This window comes from Lottia gigantea (genome assembly GCF_000327385.1).
Source record: "Lottia gigantea unplaced genomic scaffold LOTGIsca_25, whole genome shotgun sequence".
In the NCBI taxonomy this organism is placed as follows: domain Eukaryota; kingdom Metazoa; phylum Mollusca; class Gastropoda; family Lottiidae; genus Lottia; species Lottia gigantea.
Genome location: NW_008708752.1, coordinates 3130699 through 3156245, shown reverse-complemented (window position 1 = coordinate 3156245; position 25547 = coordinate 3130699). Strand labels below are relative to the sequence as shown.

General features: G+C 33.2%; 2 protein-coding genes across 2 annotated transcripts; one reads left to right on the top strand and one right to left on the bottom strand.

The window, feature by feature from the left end:
* Positions 1 to 1255: 1255 nt before the first annotated feature.
* LOTGIDRAFT_84385 (hypothetical protein) lies at positions 1256 to 1729 on the bottom strand (the record flags this gene model as incomplete). The annotated part of the gene is made up of 1 exon (XM_009055541.1): positions 1256 to 1729. A coding segment is annotated over one exon (474 nt), but the record flags the coding sequence as incomplete, so codon positions are not given.
* A 1017-nt stretch (positions 1730 to 2746) lies between these two features.
* LOTGIDRAFT_160695 (hypothetical protein) lies at positions 2747 to 19954 on the top strand (the record flags this gene model as incomplete). Its single annotated transcript, XM_009055782.1, has 10 exons — positions 2747 to 2772; positions 3175 to 3249; positions 4084 to 4150; positions 12278 to 12337; positions 14594 to 14664; positions 14940 to 14961; positions 16837 to 16878; positions 17177 to 17198; positions 19497 to 19648; positions 19829 to 19954. 10 exons carry the CDS (start codon positions 2747 to 2749, stop codon positions 19952 to 19954), a joined length of 663 nt encoding a protein of 220 aa, XP_009054030.1.
* Positions 19955 to 25547: the final 5593 nt, after the last annotated feature.

Below are 25547 nucleotides of genomic sequence, written 5' to 3'. Positions count from 1 at the left end.
AACGCATGCCCCGAGTCATGTAGCTTCTATGAAATGTTTTATTCGTAAGCCTGCGACGATGCGCTATTTCGTTGTCAGTGGTAGTGTATAATCCGAAGATCGAAGATTGCAGACCTGTATAATCGGAAGATCGCAGACCCCAACTAGAATCCGCAGATCCCCTATACTAGAATCCGCAGACGCAACTAGAATCTGCAGACCCCCTACACTATATTCCGCAGACCCAACTAGAATCCGCAGACTCCCTATACTATATTCCGCAGACCCCCTTCAAAAGCTGCATTTTTTTTTTAATTTTCAATCTTTCAGAATTATTTTGTAATACGTGCCTTAAAATGAGGACGACATTTGTATTTTGTAATTTGTAATTATTTTGTGACATAGAATAAGTGCTTTAGAGTTGATATCAAGATCATGACAATAGATAGGCTACTATGTAAACTAAATGTACTGTGTATTTCAAAGCTGTATAAATTAATGTGATTGTGAAAGATGAATCGTTTTTCCAACCATCCGATTTATACAAACATACATATGCACAATATTACAATAAAATGTCTATTGAATAAAACAGTTGTCTCTTCGTTTTTCAATATCATAATCAAACGGTCTCTTTGAAAGTTACACTAAAGCTCTGCAACAGATTATGGTTTATGGAATTTGTTGAGGATTGCGCAATGTATCATAATGTAACTTTCATCTATTTTGAACCCTTCTCATTCCCAATAGCCAAGGATGTCAACCCACAAAGCTTCTAAAGCATACTATGATATACTTTGCAAGTAAAAACTTCCATATCGCATAATATACAATACATACTTCTGGGTGTCTGGATGACCTCATCTCCAAGTCTAATTATCGACACATGTAATGCATGCATTCTGCATCCAGGTCAGAGTGGAAATTCTGTGCAAAAATTCTGCTTTAGATGCCCTGCTGGAGCGTATGCTGTGCTTGTAAACAATGAATTATAAGGGGCGATGGTGGTTATAGAAAGGAACCTCCTACCCCTGTACATGGTACTATACAGGATGGCTTATGAATATTTGAATATATAGGGAGTCTGGATTCTAGTTGGGTCTGCGGAATATATAGGGAGTCCGTGAATTCTAGTTGGGTCTGTGGATTCTAGTATAGGGGGTCTGCAGATTCTAGTTGGGTTTGCGGATTCTAGTATATGGGAGTCTGCGGATTCTAGTTGCTGTCTGTGGAATGTAGTATAGGGGGTCTGCAGATTCTTGTTGGGCCTGTGGCTTCTAGTTGGGTCTGCAGAATATAGTATAGGGGGTCTGCATATTCTAGTTGGGTGTGTGGATTCTAGTATAGGAGGTCTGCAGATTCTAGTTGGGCCTGTGTATTCTAGTATAGGGGGTCGGCAAATTCTAGTTGGGTTTGCTGATTCTAGTATAAAGGGTCTGCAGATTCTAGTATAGAGGGGTCTGCAGATTCTAGTTGGATCTGCGGATTCTAGTATAAGGGTTCTGCAAATTCTAATTGGGTCTGCGGATTCTAGTATAAGGGGTCTGCAGATTCTAGTTGGGTCTGTGTATTCTAGTATAGGGGGTCTGCAAATTCTAGTTGGGTTTGCGGATTCTAGTATAAGGGGTCTGCAGATTCTAGTTGGGTCTGTGGATTCTAGTATAGGGAGTCTGCGGATTCTAATTGGGTCTGTGGAATATAGTATAGGGGGTCTGCGGATTCTAGTTGGGTCTGCAGAATATAGTATAGGGCTCCTGCAGAATATAGTATAGGGGGTCTGCAGATTCTAATATAGGGGGTCTGCAGATTCTAGTTGGGTCTGCGGTTTTAGTATAAGAGGTTTGCAGATTCTATTTGGGTCTACAGATTCTAGTATAGGGGGTCTGCAGATTTTAGTTGGATCTGCAAATTGTAGTTGGGTTTGTGGATTCTAGTATAGGGGGTCTGCGGATTCTAGTTGGGTCTGCAGGATATAGTATAAGGGGTCTGCGGATTCTAGTTGGGATCTGCGATCTTCCGATAATACAGGTTTGCTATCTGTGATCTTCGAATTATACACAACCCTATCGTAGGCAAGTAAGGAACACCATGTTTCGGACTACCGAAAAGCTAATGAATAGTAGTCAAGCCAAGGATTATAATGACTAGTGAAATTTACTCACCTCAGTTTATAACCCTTGAGTGTCAGTTTGCTTTGTTTATAGCAACCGGTAAGTCGCCTTTTTAAAATTCTCTAATTTCTTGCAAATTGCAATATAATTCAGCCACCCACCCTCCAGTTTTCAAAACACTTAGCCTGCGTTTACAATGAGTCACAAGAATGCATATTTTCTTAGTATGTATGAGAGGAAAAGAAATACTTTTATAGCCCGTGTGGAAGGGGGGGGGGGGGAGGTGTTAACTTGCGTCATTATACACGACACCTGAAATTTTTTTATTCTAATGCCGCCAACTTCTTTTTGTCAAATGTGAACTCTACAAGAGTGATTATTTGATTATGAATGTCAGTGTCCACACGAAAGATATCTATGGTCTCCACGTTAAATTATGTCGTAGCAAAACCCTGTTCAGAACTGGGGATATCCATAAAAAGGTTACGAAACTCAGACATATTCAAATATGTCACTAGCATACGCCTCTCTCTGTCTCATATGCCCACAAAAATAAGATTTTTTGGAATAAAGGCTGTGGTTTATAATGATATTTTTGTCTGGTCGTTTCAGGTCAGGGTGCTCGATAGAGGTATTTAAAATTGAGTTAATACACCATGGTTGGGATACCATCCCTGTTGAGGTTAGTACCCTGTTATATTAACGCTTGCAATGGACACCGATGATTTATCAAGGGTGTACGAGTAATAGGACATGTTACCTTTGATAAAATAGTTATTACAGATATTATGTTAAGTCATTTCCTGAAGAGCCTACTGTCTAATCTTCTATTAGTGATTTTTTGCTTATTTGTAGGGAACTAAACATTAGATTCTGATTCTGTGAAGATGTACGGATAGTTTTGAAAAAGCTCCAATTTCAGTAGGGACGCAAGCTGAATTAGGTCAGCTATTGTCTAAAGATCGCATAGCGTGAAATTGTTTTTAAGGTGTTGTTTTGATCTTTCTAAACTTGAATTATATAACATACCGTTTAAATTAAATGAATAATACGAGTAAAAGAAATTCACCATTTGTTTTTTCAGGGTTCCAAGTATATTAGCTCGTCTGCAGCTACGGACAACAACGTCAGATATGGTGTGCAACCTAGGGTTTTGGAGGTAGTTCACAAGGAGCAAAATTTGGGTGGGGGGTGGTTTGCGCGTGGATTAGTTGCGACAGCCGGTGGGCTACCTTGTTAGGGCCCCCTAGGTTGCACTGGCTAAGCTGCCATATCATGTCCACCCCACCTCTCTTGGAACAAATGGAGGTAAGTCATTATTGATTTTTATTGGCAATAGTTAGAAACTTGTTGACTTCAACCTGATTTATAAAAGGTGCACTAGTTTTCTTCATATCGAACCCGTGATTCAATGGGCTTATATTCATATCATTTAGATAGGTGTCCGTCAATTATCTACTAAGTTAAACAGCAATTGTTTTAAAAGGGTTGATTAAAATCGTGTACCAAGTGTATAGATTGCAGCTTAATCTAAATTTTGGTGTAGTTTTTAAACGCAAAGGGACATTCTGCTTTTTTTTGTACATTTTTTTTTTGCTAAAATTTGTGAAACCTATACAACAAATCAAAATACATCTTCAAACCTACGAAAAAATTATAATGCCTTTAAAAATGGTTTTAGTTGGAAAATTTTCTTAAATGTGGAAAATCCCCAAATTTTCTGCTTTTCTTCTGTCTCAAGTACTGGGTTAAAGTCAACAAGTTTCAGACTAATAGTTAAGAAGCCAAGATCCTATTGGGGAATTGATAATAATTCTGTTTTGAGTTTTTGCTTCAATAAGTTGAAAAGAAAGAAAATTACATCTCACTATTCTTCATTATGATTTACTTCATTATTTCTTGATTTAACAACATTTATAAAAAGAGTTTGTTCACTGTTTCAACAAAAGTTGCTTTTCGGAGGAAAACTTTATGTATATTATTATGATTTTAGGTGTAAACAGATCGAGCTTCATTATAGAAGAATAAAGTGCTTATGGTGTGGCATGGAAGCTCATCACGTAAGTTTCAAATTAATTATATTATATCCATCCAGTTTTGGCCATTTTCTGCATAATCTTGACCTTTGTTCAAATATGATGGTGACTCAGTGTGCAACAGATTTTGCAAGTTAAAGATCCTCTGACAGTTGAAAACCGAACATGTAGGCTAGTACCACTTTCTATGAAAAATTACCTTCATTGCACACTGCCCGCCCTCATTAGCTCAAACAGTTGCAGAAAAGAAGAATTCTTTCTGTTAACGTCTTAGAATACTTTAAACTCGTACTCATAAATCAACTGCCAATTGCCTTCCTCATTTTCTACTCTACAACTGGCTTTAACAACACGGCAACCTTTTCGAAGAGTCTATTTCTGTAGCGAGCCTTATTGAAGACTGTGTGGTATCCCATTTTCAAAAATATTTCTTAAACCGAAAATTGTAAAATCAACTTATAAACATGAAATATTACAAAAATATGTGGTTAACTATGTGTTGACAAACCCAGTTGCGGAGTGACATCAAGGTGTCATTACTATTAGTTTGGAATAGAATATGCAATTGCATCAAAATGCATATTAAAGAGCATATTCTTGTAACCTCTGTCTATCCACCAATTCTAACTTATAGTTTTGTTAATGTTACTGTTTCAACGGTTACCGATTTTTTTTCTTTGTACGGTTACGGAATTTAGGATTTTAAAACAGTTACTGATTTTTTTTTTATATTTAACAGTTACTGTTTTAGTGCTCAAACAGTTACTGATGATTTTTCTTTAAACGGTTACTGATTTTATAATATTAAAACAGTTACTGATATTTTGATATTGAAACTATGGAATACCAAAATGAAAAAATTCAACATAAAAAAAGAATCACATAGGGCCTACCACGAAGTTGAAATTTTATACCAAGATACTTATATTATATACCAAAATCTTTAATCATATACCAAGAAATTCATATCAAGTACCAAGAATTATATACGAAAATCAATATATTACATACCAAGACTAAAAGCGCAATAAGCAATTAGACCTATGTTTATTGATTATACGGGATAGGCAACGGTCTACAATTGTGGGTCAGAGTTTCTGACACAGCCGTTCATAGATCTGCGTTTCCCGAGTGTGTTTCCTATCCCGCAGCCTATACCCATTATAGACCTCCTATAAAAATATCTAGTGTTAAAGGGGTAAACTTATTCGATAAAAAGAAAATAGGTGTAAGACATTAGGTCTATCCTATGTCTATATGACTGGCCTTACATCGCCTATATGAGTGAAGAAGGAAAGCACAATGTCTTTCACTAGCCGTGCCAAATAAATCTAATCTACATTATTTTTTTTATGCCCTCTATAATATTAAAATATTTGGCCCTATATAAACAGTGAAAGGTGTCCCCGAACCGACAGTAAAACATAATGTTTCTTGGTATAAAATTTTAACTTCTTGGTATGTGATTTTTTTTATGTTGGATTTTTTCTGTTTTGGCATTCCGTATTAAACAGATGCTGATTTTCTTGTGTTCAAACTGAGACTGATTTTTTTAAAAGATTTTTTTGGTTCTCAAACAATTACTGATGTCAACGGTTACTTAATTTTTGATTTTAAACAGTTACTGATAGTTCAAACAGATACTGATTGTCTTGAGCTCAAACAGCGACTCATTTTTTATACGACCACAAATAGTTTGGGCGTATATTGTAATCACTCCGTCGGTTCGTCCGTTCAAATTTGGCTTATGCTCACTCTACGGGATAAAATTCTTTTGATTTTTATTTTGTGGGTCCATGTCATTTTAAAGATGATTCCTATCGATTTTTGTGTTGATCTGAATTTTTCACCGAAATATTGTGTCCTATTATTTGCAATATAGTGCAACTTTTGGTAACACTTCAAGGAACAATTCTATATATATTATTTTGTTTTTTATATGCCCATACGTAGTATGGAAGTTAGTCCGTCCGTCTGCCTAACGATAAAAACCGGCCATGATGCGATACAATAAATGTTTTTTTTCACAATTCTCTATGGTCTAAACACGAACAAAATGTGAATGGGCAACAAACAATGAAATGCATTTGCAATAAAAACTGCTGGTAGGCTTTTATCACCTTGTAAATAGTCAACAGAAGTACTAGAAATGTACGAAAATCTCATGATTCTTTTAAAAATAATTCAAACCAGGAATTTTACTGAGCATTTCTGTATATGGCTTTTCTATATATCACAGAATATCTTAAATTGACGAGTCGTCAAATATTTAGTATGAGTTATTGCCCTTGTTCTTGAAAACGCTCTCAAAATTAGCTCTTAAACACTAAAAGGCATGATTCTTGATGGATTTTGACAAAACTTGGTTTTATTATTCAGCCCCGCGCTGAAGATTGAATATTTGCCTTCTAGAGTTTTCACGAGCTAAAAATTGAACACCTTTTTGAAGAACAAGGGCAATAACTCATACTGAATATTATTCAGTATCGCCCTAAAGAGTTCAAATGAAATGTATGACTGAAGGTTGACTATTTCATACTGGTGATTGTTAATGTACTGCTAAATATTTTTATTCAAATCAAAGCTGCCAGTGGGCATATATTATCTTGCCTTACCTATCTTATAATATCCAAACAATTACTGATTTTATAATGTTAAAATTGATATTTAAGCGACTACTGATTTTATAATGTTCAAACAGTTACTGATTTTATAATATTCAAACAGTTCCTGAATTTATAATATTCAAACAGTTACTGATTTTATAACATTCAAACAGTTACTGAATTTATAATACTCAAACAGTTACTGATTTTATAATACTCAAACCGTTACTGATTTTATAATATTCAAACCGTTACTGATTTTATAATATTCAAACAGTTACTGAATTTATAATATTCAAACAGTTACTGATTTTATAACATTCAAACAGTTACTGAATTTATAATATTCAAACAGTTATTGATTTTATAATATTCAAACCGTTACTGAATTTATAATATTCAAACAGTTACTGATTTTATAATATTCAAACAGTTATTGATTTTATAATATTCAAACAGTTACTGATTTTATAATATTCAAACAGTTACTGATTTTATAACATTCAAACAGTTACTGACTTTATAATATTCAAACAGTTACTGATTTTATAATATTCAAACGGTTACTGAATTTATAATATTCAAACAGTTATTGATTTTATAATATTCAAACAGTTACTGATTTTATAATATTCAAACAGTTACTGACTTTATAATATTCAAACAGTTACTGACTTTATAATATTCAAACAGTTACTGATTTTATAATATTCAAACAGTTACTGATTTTATAATATTCAAACAGTTACTGACTTTATAATATTCAAACAGTTACTGACTTTATAATATTCAAACAGTTACTGACTTTATAATATTCAAACAGTTACTGACTTTATAATACTCAAACAATTGCCGACTTTATAATATTCAAACAGTTATTGATTTCATAATATTCAAACAGTTACTGACTTTTAAATATTCAAACAGTTACTGACTTTATAATATTCAAACAGTTACTGACTTTATAATACTCAAACAATTGCCAACTTTATAATATTCAAACAGTTATTGATTTCATAATATTCAAACAGTTACTGACTTTATAATATTCAAACAGTTACTGACTTTATAATCCTCAAACAATTGCTAACTTTATAATATTCAAACAGTTATTGATTTCATAATATTCAAACAGTTACTGATTTTATAATATTCAAACAGTTACTAATTTTATAATATTCAAACAGTTATTGATTTCATAACATTCAAACAGTTTTTGATTTCAAAATATTAAAACAGTTACTGACTTTATAATATTCAAACAGTTACTGATTTTATAATATTCAAACAGTTACTGATTTTTTAATATTCAAACAGTTACTGGTTTTATAACATTCAAACAGTTATTGATTTTGTAATATTCAAACAGTTATTGATTTTGTAATATTCAAACAGTTATTGATTTTATAATATTCAAACAGTTATTGATTTTATAATATTCAAACAGTTACTGAATTTATAATATTCAAACTGTTACTGACTTCATGATATTCAAACAGTTATTGATTTTATAATATTCAAACAGTTACTGAATTTATAATATTCAAACAGTTATTGATTTTATAATATTCAAATAGTTACTGATTTTATAATATTCAAACAATTACTGACTTTATGATATTCAAACAGTTACTGATTTTATAATATTCAAACAGTTATTGATTTTATAATATTCAAACAGTTACTGACTTTATGATATTCAAACGGTTACTGAATTTATAATATTCAAACAGTTACTGACTTTATAATATTCAAACAGTTACTGACTTTATGATATTCAAACAGTTACTGAATTTATAATATTCAAACAGTTATTGATTTTATAATATTCAAACCGTTACTGAATTTATAATATTCAAACAGTTACTGATTTTATAATATTCAAACAGTTACTGACTTTTTAATATTCACACAGTTGCTGAATTTATAATATTCAAACAGTTGCTGATTTGCTAATATTCAAACAGTTACTGATTTTATAATATTCAAACAGTTACTGATTTTATAATATTCAAACAATTACTGACTTTATAATATTCAAACAGTTACTGAATTTATAATATTCAAACAGTTATTGATTTTATAATATTCAAACAGTTACTGACTTTTTAATATTCACACAGTTGCTGAATTTATAATATTCAAACAGTTGCTGATTTGCTAATATTCAAACAGTTACTGATTTTATAATATTCAAACAGTTACTGATTTTATAATATTCAAACAATTACTGACTTTATAATATTCAAACAGTTACTGAATTTATAATATTCAAACAGTTATTGATTTTATAATATTCAAACAGTTACTGATTTTATAATATTCAAACAATTACTGACTTTATGATATTCAAACAGTTACTGACTTTATAATATTCAAACAGTTACTGACTTTATGATATTCAAACAGTTACTGACTTTATAATATTCAAACAGTTACTGATTTTATAATATTCAAACAGTTACTGACTTTATGATATTCAAACAGTTATTGATTTTATAATATTCAAACAGTTACTGACTTTTTAATATTCACACAGTTGCTGAATTTATAATATTCAAACAGTTGCTGATTTGCTAATATTCAAACAGTTACTGATTTTATAATATTCAAACAGTTATTGATTTTTTTAGTGCTCAATTACTGATGTTTTGTCTTAAAACGTTACTGATTTTTTTATTTTAAACAGTGCTCAAACTGCTACTAATTTTTAGATTTTAAAAGTGATGTTTTAAGTGTTCAAACAATTACTGATGTTTTGTCTTTTAACGATTACTAACTTTACAATATTCAATTATTCTTATTATTGAGATCTTAGACAAGTTTGAATTTGACGATTTTTCGATGAACAGCATTTGAATTGGCTTAGGAAAAGCGTGTCAAAATTTGTTTTAGAACACGCTAGAGACTACAGTTTTTCCTGATTTTAATTAAATTTGGCTTGTTTATGAATGAGATCTTGGTCAAGTTCGAATTTTTACTATTTTTGATGAACAGTTTTTGAGTAATTGCCGTTGTCTTAGGCAAACGCATTGGAATTTGTTCATGAGCACACGTACAGTTTTCGTCTGATTTAAATGAAATTTTGTTTGATCATTAATATTGACGAATGAAATGAAATAAATACAGTTTTACATCCTACTTATTTATATTTTGACGATTTTTTCAGATCAACAATTTATGAATTATTGTCCATGACTTTGAAATATCTTGAAATTTGAAAAAAAGAGAGCTGTGTGATTTAATAATTTGATGTGTGTTATTGCTATTGATTTAAAAAAAATATCGTGGAAAAACTGAGCATAAATGACTGACATGTTATATCTAATGATCAATAAATTCAAACTACAAAGGCCGTGTCATGATTTCTGACAAGTGCCAGTGTGTGTATGTTACCTTGTCTGGCAAGCTATCTTTTTAAGTATTCAAACGATTACTGATTTTTATACGCCCACATGACATTGCCGTCACGCATGTCCGTCCGTCGGTCCGTCCACAATTGCTCGTAAACACTTTACAAGACACAATTCTTGACGGATTTTGACAAAACTTGGTATGAGTGTTCGTAATCTGAAAATCAGAAGAATCGAAAAAAAATTAGTATGAGTTATTGCCCTTGTTCTTGAAAACGCGTTAAGTATTTAGCTCGTAAACACTCTAGAAGGTACAATTCTTGACGGGTTTTGACGAAACTTGGTGTGAGTGTTTGTAATCACCCAAGGATGAACACTATTGAAAATCAGAAGAATAAAAAACTATTAAGTATGAGTTATTGCCCCTGTTCTTGAAAACGCGTTCAATTTTTAGCTTGTAAACACTCTAGAAGGGTCAATTCTTGACGGATTTTGATGAAACTTGGCATGAGTATTTGTTATCACCCAAGGATAAACCCTATTGAAAATCCGAAAAATCGAAAAATATTTAGTATGAGTTATTGCCCTTGCTTTTGAAAACGCGTTCAATTTTTAGCCCGTAATCACTCTAGAAGGCACAATTCTTGACGGATTTGGTGAAACTTGGTGTGAATGTTCGTAATCACCCAAGGATGAACCCTATTGAAAATCAGAAGAATTGAAAAATATTTAGTATGAGTTATTGCCCTTGTTCTTGAAAACGCTTTCAAATTTAGCTCTTAAACACTAAAAGGCATGCTTCTTGCTGGACTTTGACAAAACTTGGTTTTAATATTCAGTCCCGCGCTGAAGATTGAATATTTGCCTTGTAGAGTTTTCACGAGCTAAAAACTGAACATGTTTTCAAGAACAAGGGCAATAACTCATACACACTATTATTCAGTGTTGCGCTAAAATGTTGAAAAGAAGTGTATGACTGAAGGTTGAATATTTCATACTGGTGATTGTTACCGTACTGCTAAATATTTTTATTCAAAATCAAAGCTGCCAGTTGTCGTATATTACCTTGCCTGGCAAGCAATCTTTTATGAAACTTGGTATGAGATCTGATTAAAGCTTGAAATTAGTAACAATCGGACTTTATCATTTCTGACGGCTGGTAGTGGGCTTGCCAGGCAAGCTATCTTTATCCAAGCAATTACTGAATTTTAGTTCCTGATGACCATTTTAGTGGTCAAACGGTTTCAAAGTTATTGCCCTTGACTTAGTGAAAACAAACAAATTTAGTTTGTAGGAACGCCAGAGACTACATTTTTTATCCGATACTGATGAAACTTGGAATGCTAAAGCTCTATTGAGTTCGAAATTGGTAAAAATCGCATGAATAGTTATTACCTTTGACTTAGTAAAAACGATTCAAATTTGGTTTTTGTGTACGATAGAGGCCACAGTTTTTATCCGATATTGATGGAACTTGAAATGATTGTATATAATGATGAGATCTCTGTCGAAATTTGTAAAAATCGCATGAACTGTCTCAGATTTATTGCTCTTTACTTAGTAGAAATTCGTCAAATTTGGAATGTATGCACGATAGAGACTAGGACATATATAGGATGTCTTAGATTCTGATCTTCTAGCATTGATCCTAGCGCTAAGATTGTTTGGAGAATACTTGCTCATGTTATTATTTGATTTGGTGAAACTTTGTATGCATGTATATATTGATGAGATCTCATTTAGAAATTGGTAACAATCGAATTAAAGGTTTCAGGGTTTGAAAATGCGTCAAATTTGGCTGGTAGGCACGATGTAGACTACAGTGTAATTCCAATATTGATCAAACTTGGTATACATTCAAATAATAGGTAATAATCGAGTAGACCTTGTTCATGTTTGAATAAGATGATAATTTGATGAACTGTTTTGAGGCTTTGCCTTGATCTAAAAATATCTCAAAGACAATTTGAAAATTCATTATTAAGCTACTAAAGATTTTGTTATCACTTCTGACAGCTGTTAGTGGTCTAGCTTTCTAATCAGTTCTGATATCTGAAAAAGACAGTATAGACTACAGTTTTATAAGGTTTTGTTGAAACTTGACTGCTGGTGTAATTTGCTTCTGTATGGCCAATACTGTTTGATTGTTGGTTTTGGTAACAGTAATCAATGTTGAATTTTTCCATTTTCAGGTTAGAAATGGTAAATCGTCTGGTAATTTACCTACCCGCAATAGCACTGCCACACTAGGGGTGATCTGAGGTCATAGCCTGTATGATTCTACAGATCCTCCTATGTACAGAAGAAGCAGGCGCGCCTACAGAAGAAGAACAGATGAAGATTACAGATGAAGATAACAGATGAAGAGGAAAATCAACGATGCCTCCATCCATTTAATAGTAAGTTGATCTTGAGTTCAAAATTCTAAGGATAGTTTGTAACTTAGACACCATTGGCTCAAACAAATTATGATCATGGGTTCAAATTTGGCACCATTAAGATGTCATTAAAGGCTGGAGTATATTTTATTCGTAATTTAATCTGTGTAAACGAAGTGCATCTGAATGGGTTTATAAAGAAAGACAACGACATTATGCGGGACAATTTGCATGGCCAATGGCATCAGCCAACACTTTTCTATTTCCAACTGTTGAAGAATCTTCAATGTGCACCCCTGTAGTACACGTGGCCTCATTTTGCTCCCTTGCAAACTAGACAGCGTTGTCCATGTCAGTGGGAAACTAGACATTGGAAAATCCCAACGTACAGTAAGTTTCGATAATTTTGCACTTTTGATCGCTTTTTCGTTCGAGGAATTAATGATGAAAATTAGCCATCTGTAAAATTCAAATTCCAAGTTTTTATTGTTCGGAATTTTCCTCATTTCAAGGACAATCATAGACTCAGAAGTAATTTGGATTCAAGATTTTAAATCATATAAAAGGATGGCAAAACATGTGTCTGAAAACTTAGTGTTTGTACAGTAAGAATTTCAATGCTATTTTCAAATTGATTTTTCGAATTGACATAATTTAGAAACTACCAGTAAGTCAGTTGTGATGTGGAATCTCTGAAAGGGAATGATTATAAAAATTACGTATACCTTGTCTGACTAGCTACACATGCCACAATAATCATTACAATAGAGCTCTGAAAACATAAAATTGTGGGGTTTTGACACTAAACCCTAAAACTTTTTTTTTTTAAACAATATTTATTACTGCATGGAATTATATCAAATATTATACATTTACATGTAAACACGTTTCCATATAACACGGGTACAAATATTCTTTAAGATCAAATTAAAAAGTAACAAATAAAATCCACATACTTGACACATAATTGTATAATATACAATTTAGTAAAATCTCTTATGTTGGAGAAAGAGTATGTTTAAGAATGCATATTGCCATCATAAGCTCAGTTTGAAAGGTTTACAAATTTGGGCAATCTTGTCCATATACAATAGCACAGGGGGTCTGGATTTAAATTATACCAATTTATGTTTTGTTTCAAGAAATAAATGAGCTTCTAAATAAAACATTTTAAAGTGTAACGCCTGTAGCGTCAAAGGTCAATGCAGTGTGCGACATGCAGGTCGGAAACGCTAACACGTAAAAAGCGCCAGTTCGTTTTTAAGCCGATGCCGCGTGTATTAGACTTTTTGTACATTCAATATCCACTGACACCATAACTGCCCGTCAAGCTAACGACGCTATCTTGGCAAAATTTCCCTTCTAGCACATTGCATGTTGGTCTCGCCTTCATTAGCCCCATTAGGACTCGATTTATTTCATTTCATTGACATGTATTTTGCTTTTGGTTGTTTTTAGCCGTCAGCGGGAACCCGATAGCTGTCTTTACTATTGAGTTTGACATACACCACATACAGATAGATGACCAACAAAGCACGGTCTGTTTATATTTTTAATTAAATTCCCAGTTCATTTAGTTTTGATAAATTGAAAAATTACTATTATGAAAAAAACTTAGATATTATCAGCAGTTTTAGTAACATTATAAAATGAATGTTTAGAATCACAGAAAATCTAATTTGCTTATGAATTTGGCCAAAATATTTGAACCACTGGCCATTGTTGTCAATTGCCATGGCTTTAACAATCGGTTCATTAGATCCCTTTAAATACCATAATTTACTTTTTCTGTTTCTTGCAGGGTTCCAAGAATCAAAATAGCTAGTATTTAGTTGTACAATAAAAGGACATTCGACTGGGAGGTCAATCATTACGTAGGTTATGGTGGAGCACAAATGTCCTAAAAGCTAATCTTGGAACAAAGCTAGGTACTGATAATTGAATTGATTTTATCCTAGCAAACATTGGCTTTCGAATTGACAGAACATAGAAAGCCTTCGTTTATTTAATGTGATTTTTTTATTAACAGTTTATGATAAGGCTTAATACATAACCACTTTGTCAAACGTTATGCTTACGTTTGCAGTATTTTCAGATTTGTGCATAATGTTAAGTTATTTATAATTTCAGGTGTATACAAATAGAGCTTCATCATATAGAAATAAAGTGCTTATGGTGTGGCGCAGAAGCTCACAAGGCAAGTAGACTTTGTAACATAAAGCTATTCTTATATCTCCACATTTTGAATCCTTGTTTTTGAAAATCATGATGTGTCACCTGGTATCCTTGGTCTTACAGTGGATAAGGTTTTCAGAACTTAACATAACTCAGTAAAATGTTTGAATGGTTGAAAAAATTGTATATATATATCTCTCCATTCAAGTAAAAATGAAAAGTTAAGTAATTCGATAGTGTTTTATTTCTGTTTTGTTACAATGACAAGTGAAATGAATTTGATTTCTATTTCTATTTTCAGGTTAGAAAAGGTAAATCGTCTGGTAATTTACCACTCCGCAATAGCACTGCCACAATAGGAGTGTTCTGAGGTCATGGCCTGTATGACTCTACAGAAATCCTATTCACAGACGAAGAGTAACAGATGAAGAGGAACAGATGAAGGACAGATGAAGAGGAACAGATGAAGTAGCTGCGGCGATTCCTCCACCCATTTTTTGTAAGCTTACTTCTGACTTTTTTTCAAAAGGATAGTACCGTAAATATTAGACTTTTAGGTATGTGGATTCTCTGAAAGAAACGTCGAGTTTACTAAAAGGGGAATGTGATGCCAAAAAGTCCATAATCCATAGAACGTTTCCAAAGATATATAGATAAAATGATATTTTGACTAAGTGCATTTCTTAGTCATGTCCCTGCTTAATAGCGCTTTTTTACAACAGAGGCAAAATTAGTCTCCCATTCTTTACCATAAAAAACTGTTTAGAAATGCACATGTACAACAAGTAGCCTTAAGAGACTTGATTATTTCACTCATTCAATGTTATGTTTCAAGAAGTATATTAGCAAATATTCAGACAGTGAAAAGAGTAAAATACTGTGGTATCAAACGAATAAGGTTGCCTGACTCCTAGAAATTTCATAAAATACAAAAAATTGCTGCTGGCTTTAATTGAAATAATCATGTTTTTTGCCTTTTGTTTTATTTTTAAGCCGTCAGCGGGAACTCGATAGGTGTCTTTGCTATTGGGTTTGACATACACCACTCACAAATAGATGACCAACAAAGCACGGTCAGTTTATATCTTTAATCAAATTCCCTGTTCATTGGGTTTTCTTTCCTTGTAAAAAATAAACCTTCAAAAAGTTCAAAATATTTTGTTCGGATGATTAAAAAGGAAAGAGGATTTATAATCTTTTCTCAAAAATCCTAAGATAATATCAGCAGCTTTTGCAATAGTGACATCATAAAATCCCTCGTCGTAGTGAATCGCAGATGTGTCTGAACATTGCCATTTACTCTGATTTATATAATATAAATCAAATATAATTTGCTTATAAATTTGTCCAAAATATTTGGATTTCAAAATTTTTTACACAAAAACCGTTGTGATCAATTGCCATGGCTTTGACTATCAGATAATTAGATCCATAATTTACTTTACCACCAATTTTTTTTGCAGGGTTCCAAGAACCAAAATAGCTATACTTTAGCTTTACAAATTCAGTACAGAAGGGCATTCGAATAGGGGTCAATCATTACATAGGTTATGGTGGAACACAAATGTCCTAAAAGTAAATCTTGGAACAAAGCTAGGTATTGATAACTGAATTATTTCTATGAAATTTGAGATATTGATCTTGTCCTACCAAATATTGCCTTTTGAACTGGACAGAAGGGAGTCGTGGTGGCTCAGTGAGTTAGACGCTTGATCACTAACCTGAAGGTCCAGGGTTCAATCCCGGCATAGGTCGAGATAATACCTTCAGATTTTTCAGTTCGATTTCGACCTGTCATTGATGCGGGTAAGAGGGGCTGACATGGAAAAAGCGTCTTGTCTTTTGGATGGGACAATAAACTAAGTGCACGTGTGCTACAAGACGTTGTACGTTAAACATCCCTCGACAGTTGGAAAATAAAAAAAAGCAGGTTAATGCCACTGTCCTGGCAAAATTCCTCTCATTCCACCCTGCATGGCGTTGCCCGTCTTCATTAGCCGACATGGTGAAGAAAAGTAGGACGTAAACTCCATTCATTTCATTTCATTTTCGAACTGGACAGAGCATGGTATGCCTTAGTTTATTAGTTTTTTGATGAACAGTTTTTTTACCAGGCCTTATACATTTTGTCAAACTTTATGCCCACGTTTGCAATATTTTCAGATTTGTTTATAATGTTAAGTTATTTATAATTTCAGGTGTATACAGATAGAGCTTCAATTAGAAATAAAGTGCTTACGGTGTGGCACAGAAGCTCACAAAGCAAGTTGATTTTATTGCATAAAGCTTTTCTCATATCTCACAATTTAGAATCCTTATTTCTAAAAGTCATGATGTCACCTGGTTTCCTTGGTCTTGTAGCGGATAAGGTTTTCAGAACTTAACGTTACTCAGTAAAATGTTTGAACAGTTGAAAAAAAATTGTAGGAATATCTCTTCATCCAAGTAAAAATGAAAAGTTAAGTAATGTGATAGTATTTTATTTCTGTTTTGTTACAATGACAAGTAAAATGAATTTGATTTTGGGTCTATTTTCAGGTTAGAAAGGGTAAATCGTTTGGTAATTTACCTTCCCATCATAGCACTGCCACAATAGGAGTGTTCTGAGGTCATGGCCTGTATGAATCTACAGAACTCCTATTGACAGATGAAGAGGGACAGATGAAGGACAGATGAAGAGGGACAGATGAAGGACAGATGAAGAGGAACAGATGAAGAAACTGCGGTGATTCCTTCACCCATTTTTTGTAAGCTTACTTCTGACTTTTTATGCGCCCACATGAAAATGTGGACGTATATTGCTGTCGGTCCGTTGGTCCGTCAACATTTCTTGTGAACACAATAGAGGCTAGCTTTTTCAAATGATTTTAATGAAATTTGGTGTGATCATTTCTAGTGATGAGATCTTGGACAAGTTCGAATTGAATATTTCGATGAACGGTCTATGAGTTATTGCCATTGACTTAGGAAAGCAAGTCAAAATATGGCATCGAGCACAACAGAGACTTGTGTTCATCTGATTTAAATGTAATATGGAATGATCATTTATATTGATAATATCTTGTTCAAATTTAACGATTTTTCTATGAGAAGTTTTTGAGTTATAGCCTTTGACTTAGATAAAAATTCGTCAAAATTTGTTCATGAGCACAATAGGAATACCGATTTCATGTGGTACTTATGAAATGTGTTGTGATGATTTATATTGATCAGTAAAATGGAATGAATGGAGTGTTATGTCTTTTTATTTATATCGATGAGATCTTAGCCCAGTTTGAATTTTCAATGATTTCACAAAACAATTTTTTGCCCTTGATATTAGAGCTGTGTGATTTAATAATTTGATCTATTTGGGATATTGATATTGAGGAATTACTCAGCATAAATAACTGGCAGTAGATATAGATATCATTGAATTCAAACTGATAAAATTTCTTTAATATGAGAAAATCCGTACTTTAGTCACTAAAGACTATTCATTTCTGCCAGCTGCCAGTGGGCGTATGTTACCTTACCTGGCAAGCTATCTTTTCAAAAGGATAGTACCATAAATATTAGACTTTTAGGTATGTGGATTCTCTGAAAGAAACGTCGAATTTACAAATTCAGTGGCATTCCGTATTCCGCAAGGGGATGCGATGCCAAAAAGTCCATAATCTATAAAACATTTCCAAATATGGATAGATAAAATGATACTTTGACCAAGAGCAATTCTTAACCATGTCCCTCCTCAATAGCGATTTTTATAACAGTGGCAAAATTAGTCTCCTATTCTTTACAATAAAAAACTTTTAAGGAATGCACATGTACAACAGGTAGCCCTAAGAGACTTGATTATTTCACTCCTTCAATGTTTTGTTTCAGGAAGTATATTAGCAAACAATCAGAGTAAAATACTGTGGATCAAGGTTGTCCGACTACTAGAAAATTGATAAAACACAAAAAATTGCTGGCTTTAATTGAAATAAACATGTTTATTGCCTTTCGTTTTCCTTTTAAGCCGTCAGCGGGAACTCGATAGCTGTCTTTACTATTGGGTTTGACATACACCACTCACAGATAGATGACCAACAAAGCACGGTCAGTTTGTTTTTAATCAAATTCCCTGTTCATTTGGTTTTCTTTCCTTGTAAAAAATAAGTCTTCAAAAAGTTCAAAATATTTTGTTCGGATGATCAAAAAGTAAAGAGGATTTATAATCTTTTCTCAAAGACCCTCAAATATTATCAGCAGCTTTTGCAATAGTGACCCCATAAAATCCTTCGTCGTAGTGAACTACAGATGTGTCTGAACATTGCCATGTTGTCTGATAGTACAAATAACTTATAAGATTGTAATTACAGAAAATCTAATTTGCTTATAAATTTGTCCAAAATATTTGGATTTCAACAATTTTTGCACAAAAGACCGTTGTGATCAATTTCCATGGATTTGACAATGAGATAATTAGATCCCTTTAAATACCATAATTTACTTTACTACCGTTTTTCGTGCAGGGTTCCAAGAACCAAAATAGCTGGTCTTTAGCTGTACAGTAGAAGGGCATTCGACTGGGAGGTCAATCATTACATATGTTATGGTGGAGCAAAAATGCCCTAAAAGCGAATCTTGGAACAAAGCTAGGTATTGATAACTGAATTATTTATAAGAAATTTGAGATATTCATTTTGTCCTACCAAATATTGGCTTTCGAACTGGACAGAACATGGTATGACTTAGTTTATTGGTGATATTTTGATGTAATTTTTGATGAACAGTTTTTGACCAGGCTTAATACATAACCACTTTGTCAAACTTTATGTCTACGTTTGCAGTATTTTAAGATTTGTGCATAATGTTAAATTGTTTATAATTTAAGGTGTATATACAGATAGAGCTTCACCGTATGGAAATAAAGTGCTTATGGTGTGGCGCAGAAGCTCATCAGGCAAGTTGACTTTATTACATAAAGCTATTCTTATATCTCACCATTTAGAATCCTTGTTTTTGAAAGTCATGATGTGTCACCTGGTATCCTTTGTCTTGGATAAAGTTTTCAGAACTTGACGTAATTCAGTAAACTGTTTAAACAGTTCAAAAAATTGTATGAATATCTCTCAATTCAAGTAAAAATGAAAAGTTGATTAATTTGATAGCATTTTATTTCTTCATTGACAAGTGAAATGAATTTGATTTTGGGTGTATTTTCAGGTTAGAAAGGGTAAATCGTCTGGTAATTTACCTCCCCGTCATAGCACTGCCACAATAGGAGTGTTCTGGGGTCATGAACTGAATGACACTACAGAACTCCTATTCACAGATGAAGAGGACAGATGAAGGGGAACAGATGAAGCAGCTGCGGCGAATCCTCCACCCATTTTCTGTAAGCTGACTTCTGTCTTTTTTCAAATAATAGTATTATAAAAATTACACTATGAGGTATGTGGATTCTCTGAAATGGACGTCAAGTTGACAGATTCAGTATCATTCTTTATTCCAGAAGGTGCATGCGATAGATCAGTAGCGATGCTAGAAAGAACATTATCCATAAAACGTTTCCAAAGATGAATAGATAGATGTTTTGAAAAAGTGTAATTCTTAACTTAGGGATGTTTACAGCAGTGCCAAAATTAGCCTCATATTATTTAGATTTCATTCTGTTGAGGAATGCACAACAGTAGCAATTTTTATACGCCCACATGAATATGTGGTCGTATATTGTCGTCGCGTCGGTCCGTCCGTCAACATTTCTTGTGAGCACTATAGAGACTACAGTTTTTATCTGATTTTGATGAAACTTGGTGTGATGCTTTAGATTGATAAGATTTCGGTGAAATTCGAATTTGACATATTTTCGATGAACGGTTTTTGAGATATGGTCCTTGACTTTGAACGCCTTGAAATTTGTTAAAAATTGTTCGTGAGCAGGATTGAAGCTAGTTTTCATCTGATTCTGATGAAACTTGGTATGATCATTGGAATTCATAAGATCTCGGACAAGTTCTAACTTGACGCATTTTCGATGAACGGTTTTTGAGTTATTGCCCTTGACTTTGTTAAAACGCGTTGAAATTTGTTAAAAATAGTTCGTGAGCAGGATTGAAGCTAAAGTTTTCAACCGATTCTGATGAAACTTGGTGTGATCATTGGAATTGATAAGATCTCGGACAAGTTGCAACATGACGCATTTTCGATGAACGGTTTTTGAGTTATTGCCCTTGACTTTGTTAAAACGCGTCAAAATTTGTTAAAAATAGTTCGTGAGCAGGATTGAAGCTACAGTTTTCAACCGATTCTGATGAAACTTGGTGTGATCATTGGAATTGATAAGATCTCGGACAAGTTCTAACTTGACACATTTTCGATGAACGGTTTTTGAGTTATTGCCCTTGACTTTGTAAAAACACGTCAATATTTGTTAAAAATAGTTTGTGAGCAGGATTGACGCTACAGTTTTCAACCGATTCTGATGAAACTTGTTGTGATCATTGGAATTGATGCCCTTAACTTACGAAAAACGCGTTAAAATTTGTTTGTGAGCACAATAGAAGCTACAGTTTTCAACCGATCTTGTTGAAACTTTGTGTGATCAATGGAATTGATAAGATCTCGGACAAGTTCTAACAAGAGATATTTTTGACAAACATTTTTTGAGTTATTGCCCTTGACTTTGTAAACACGTGTCAAAAGTTGTTTTTTGCCCTTGATTAGAGCTGTGTGATTTAATTGTTTGTTGTATTTGGGTTATTGATATTGATTTTAAAAAATTTTGTGGAATTATTCAGCATGAATAATTTCTTCAATATGAGAAAATTCGTACTTTAGTCACTAAAGACGGTTTTATTTTTTCTTACAGCTGCCAGTGGGCGTATGTTACCTTGCAACGCAAGCTATCTTTAAATTATTTCACTTCAATGTTTTTTTTTTCAGAGAGTATATTAGGAAACAATCAGACATAGTGACAAGAGTAAAATGCTGTAGTATCAAAGGATTAATGTTGTCTGACTCATAGACAATTGATAAATCTATTGGCTGTAATTGAAATAAAAATGTTTATTGCTTTTGGTTTCTTTTTTAGCCATCGGTGGGAACTCGATAGCTGTCTTTACTATTGGGTTTGACATACACCTCACAGTTAGATGACCAACAAAGCACGGTCAGTTTATATTTTTAATCAAATTCCCTGTTCGTTGAGTTTTCTTTCCTTGTAAAAATTAACCTTCATACATTTCAAAATATTTTTTCCGATGAGAAAAAAGAAAAGACGTTTTCTGAACTTTTCTGAAAGACCCTTAGATATTATCAGCAGCTTTTGCGATAGCAACATTATAAAATACTTAGTCGTAGTGGATTTTATGAACCACAGATGTGTGAAGATTGCCATGTTGTCTAATAATACAAATAACTTTTAATATAAATTTGCAATTACAGAAAATCTGCTTTGCTTATAAATTTGCCCAAACTATTTGGATTTCAAAATGTTTGCACCAATGACCGTTGTGATCACTTGCTATGGCTTTAACAATCAGATAATTAGATCGCTTTAAATACCATAATTTACTTTACTACTGTTGATCTTGCAGGGGTCCAAGAACCAAAATAGCTGGTCTTTGGCTATACATTCGACATTAGGACATTCGACTGGGAGGTCAATCATTATATAGGTTATGGTGGAGCACAGATGTCCTAAAAGCGAATCTTGGAACAAAGTTAGGTAATGATATGAGTTATTGATATTGTCCTACCAAACTTTGGCTTTCAAAATGGACAGAACATGGTTTATTGATACTGAAATCTGACATGATTTTTGCTGAACAATTTTTGGCCAATCTAATAACCACTTTGTCAAACTTTATGCTTACGTTTGAAGTATTTTCAGATTTGTGCATAATGGTACGTTATTCATATTTTCAGGTGTATACAGATAGAGCTTCAACATATGGAAATAAAGTGCTTATGGTGTGGCACAGAAGCTCGCAAGGCAAGTTGACTGTATTGCATAAAGCTATTTTGATATCTAACCATTTTAGACGCCTTGCATTGAAACTCATATGTCATCTGGTATCCTTGGCATAGCAAACCTGGTAACCTTGGCTTTGCAAACTTAGCTTAGTAAACTGATTGAACAGTTAAAAACGTTATTTCCGTTTCTTACAATGACAAGTAAAATGAATTTTAGTTGGGTCTATTTACAGGTTAGAAAGGGTACATCGTCTGGTAATTTACCTACTCGCATTAGCACTGCCACAATAGGAGTGTTCTGAGGTCATGGCCTGTATGACTCTACAGATCTCCTATTCACAGATGAAGAACAGATGCAGTGGCGCCTACAGTACAGATGAAGACCACATGGTGAGGAACAGATGGAACGAAACCAATGAAGAGCCGCAGGTATGTTTGTAAGGAAACATAGTCATCTAAATATATTTTGTACAATTGGATTGAGCATTATTTTGACTATTCATGGCTTTTTTCCTAATGGTATCTAGCTCTTCTACCATTATTTAAAACGTATCGACGAAAGTGGCAAAAGTTTAACAAAAAAAATTCCATTCGCATATCAGCAATTACAGTATTATAGAAAGCTTTTGTGATGGGTAAAAGATTTGAGCTGCAGCTCATTTACATGGATTTTCTTTTCTAATTTCAGAAGAAGAGCACAGAAGAAGATGGATTTTCGGCGTTTCTGCATTGATTTCTTGTTTGGTGTTTCTGCATTGATTTTGTGTTTGATGTTTCTGCATTGATTTTGTGTTTGTTTCTGCACTGATTTTGTGCGTTTCTGCATTGATTTTGTGTCTGCATTGATTTTGTGTTTGTTTCTGCATTGATTTTGTGTTTGATGTTTCTGCATAGATTTTGTGTTTGTTCTGCATTGATTTTGTGCGTTTCTGCATTGATTTTGTGTTTGTTTCTGCATTGATTTTGTGTTTGTTTCTGCATTGATTTTGTGTTTGTTTCTGCATTGATTTTGTGTTTCTTTCTGCATTGATTTTGTGTTTGTTTCTGCATTGATTTTGTGTTTGTTTCTGCATTGATTTTGTATTTGTTTCTGCATTGATTTGTTGTTTGTTTCTGCATTGATTTGGTGTTTGTGGTTTCTGAATTGATTTGGTGTTTGTGGTTTCTGAATTGATTTGGTGTTTGTGGTTTCTGAATTGATTTGGTGTTTTTGCATTGATTTGGTGTTAGTTGTTTCTATATTGATTTTGTGTTTCTGTATTGATTTGGTTGTTTGAATTGCTGTTTTTTTTTTGTTCTTCAGTGATTTTCTGTAATATGGTTTGCTTTTTTTGGCTTGGATTTCCAATTTTTGTTTTTCTGGTTCAGTGTTGTGAGCAGTGAACACCTGTGGAAGTTGAGGTCAAAGTTATTGTATTGGGTCAAAGTTCAAGATGGTAGTTGAGGTCAAAGTTCAAGATGCTAGTTGGGGTCAAAGTTCAAGATGGTAGTTGAGGTCAAAGTTCAAGATGGTAGTTGAGGTCAAAGGTCATGTAAATTAAACATATAAGCTGGTTATACAAATGTACCGACTTCATTGTGCATATTTTTTTTCTTTTGCAGGTTATGATGGCAAGAGTAATGGTTTTTTGTTTTTATTTTTAGGATTTTTTTACCTTTAGGCTTTTTACCTTATGTTCAAATCTCATCATGATTGTCTGTTTGCATTTCGGTACGAGTCGATGATGTAATAATTTGCTTTTTATGTCAGATATTGGTAATTTTATTGCGATAAGTTTGAAGAATTTGGAAGACAGAAGATAATGTTGTATGTTTTCAGATATTGGTTTTTTATGGTCAGGAAGGACGAAGAAGATAAGTTTGAATCTTAAAATATCAGATAATTCCCACGAAATGTCTTAACATAAAATACTTGCCTAATTCTGATAGCATTGGTATGTATTAGCCTGTATTATTTTGGGGATAAAATTATAGTTTTGCCGTCAGGACGTCATTGGCCTAAAATTAAATTATGCTAAAAAGAAAAGAAAGAGACAACTTCAGTTTACAAGGCTAACATCTTAGGTCACAGTTGAGGATTCTTTCTACCAGCTGGTCCTTCTCTGAACCTCTTGACATTGATCTTTCCCCGCATTATCCGTACCCATTTATAGCTGGGTCGACTGGAATTGCAAATGGCGTCATGTAAAGAACCAACGCTCTGACCGACTGTGCTAGCACACGCTATTAAACAGTTACTTGGCGACGCGTGGTGAATTGACATGCAAAAATCGTTTGATCCTTTTGATGGGACTAAAACTGAGGCCTCATGTGTTACAAACTCACATGTTAAGGATGGGTACCCTTATTTTCATTTATGAAAATTAAAATGCTAATACCTATATGAATAGAAAGTAGAGGTGTTCTAATGACTTGGAAAAATATCAGTTTGTCTAACGTGTCTATAATTAATTCATAATTAGCTAAATTACCACCAGAATTCAAATGAGTGACCGATCAAGAAAGGTCAAAAAGTCTTTTTTTTTATTTATCCAGACTATACACATGGACATTAAAACATGGTTAAAACTCTTAATTATAAGCCATAAGAACATAATGATATGATGAAGAATACATGATAATTCATTAGAAACACCAATTAATCAAATAGTTTGCTTAATTTGACACTAAAAAAAAAGAGGAAACCCATCTTTAAAGACAGCTGGAATTGAACTGGAGCAGGATAATGTCCTTGTCCTGGCAAAATGTATCATACGGCATTACATTTAAAATTATGAATTGTGTTTTAGATATTGGTGATATGTGTATGGTAGACATGGAAGTCAAACGACCATTTCCTGATTAGATGAATTGACTCATTATCATTAGTATCAAAATTTAGAATATCTATTATGAAAAAAAATATAATCAAAATTCACCCACTTAAACTCAATTGTTGTATTTTGTATTGAAATTGTCCATCTTTACT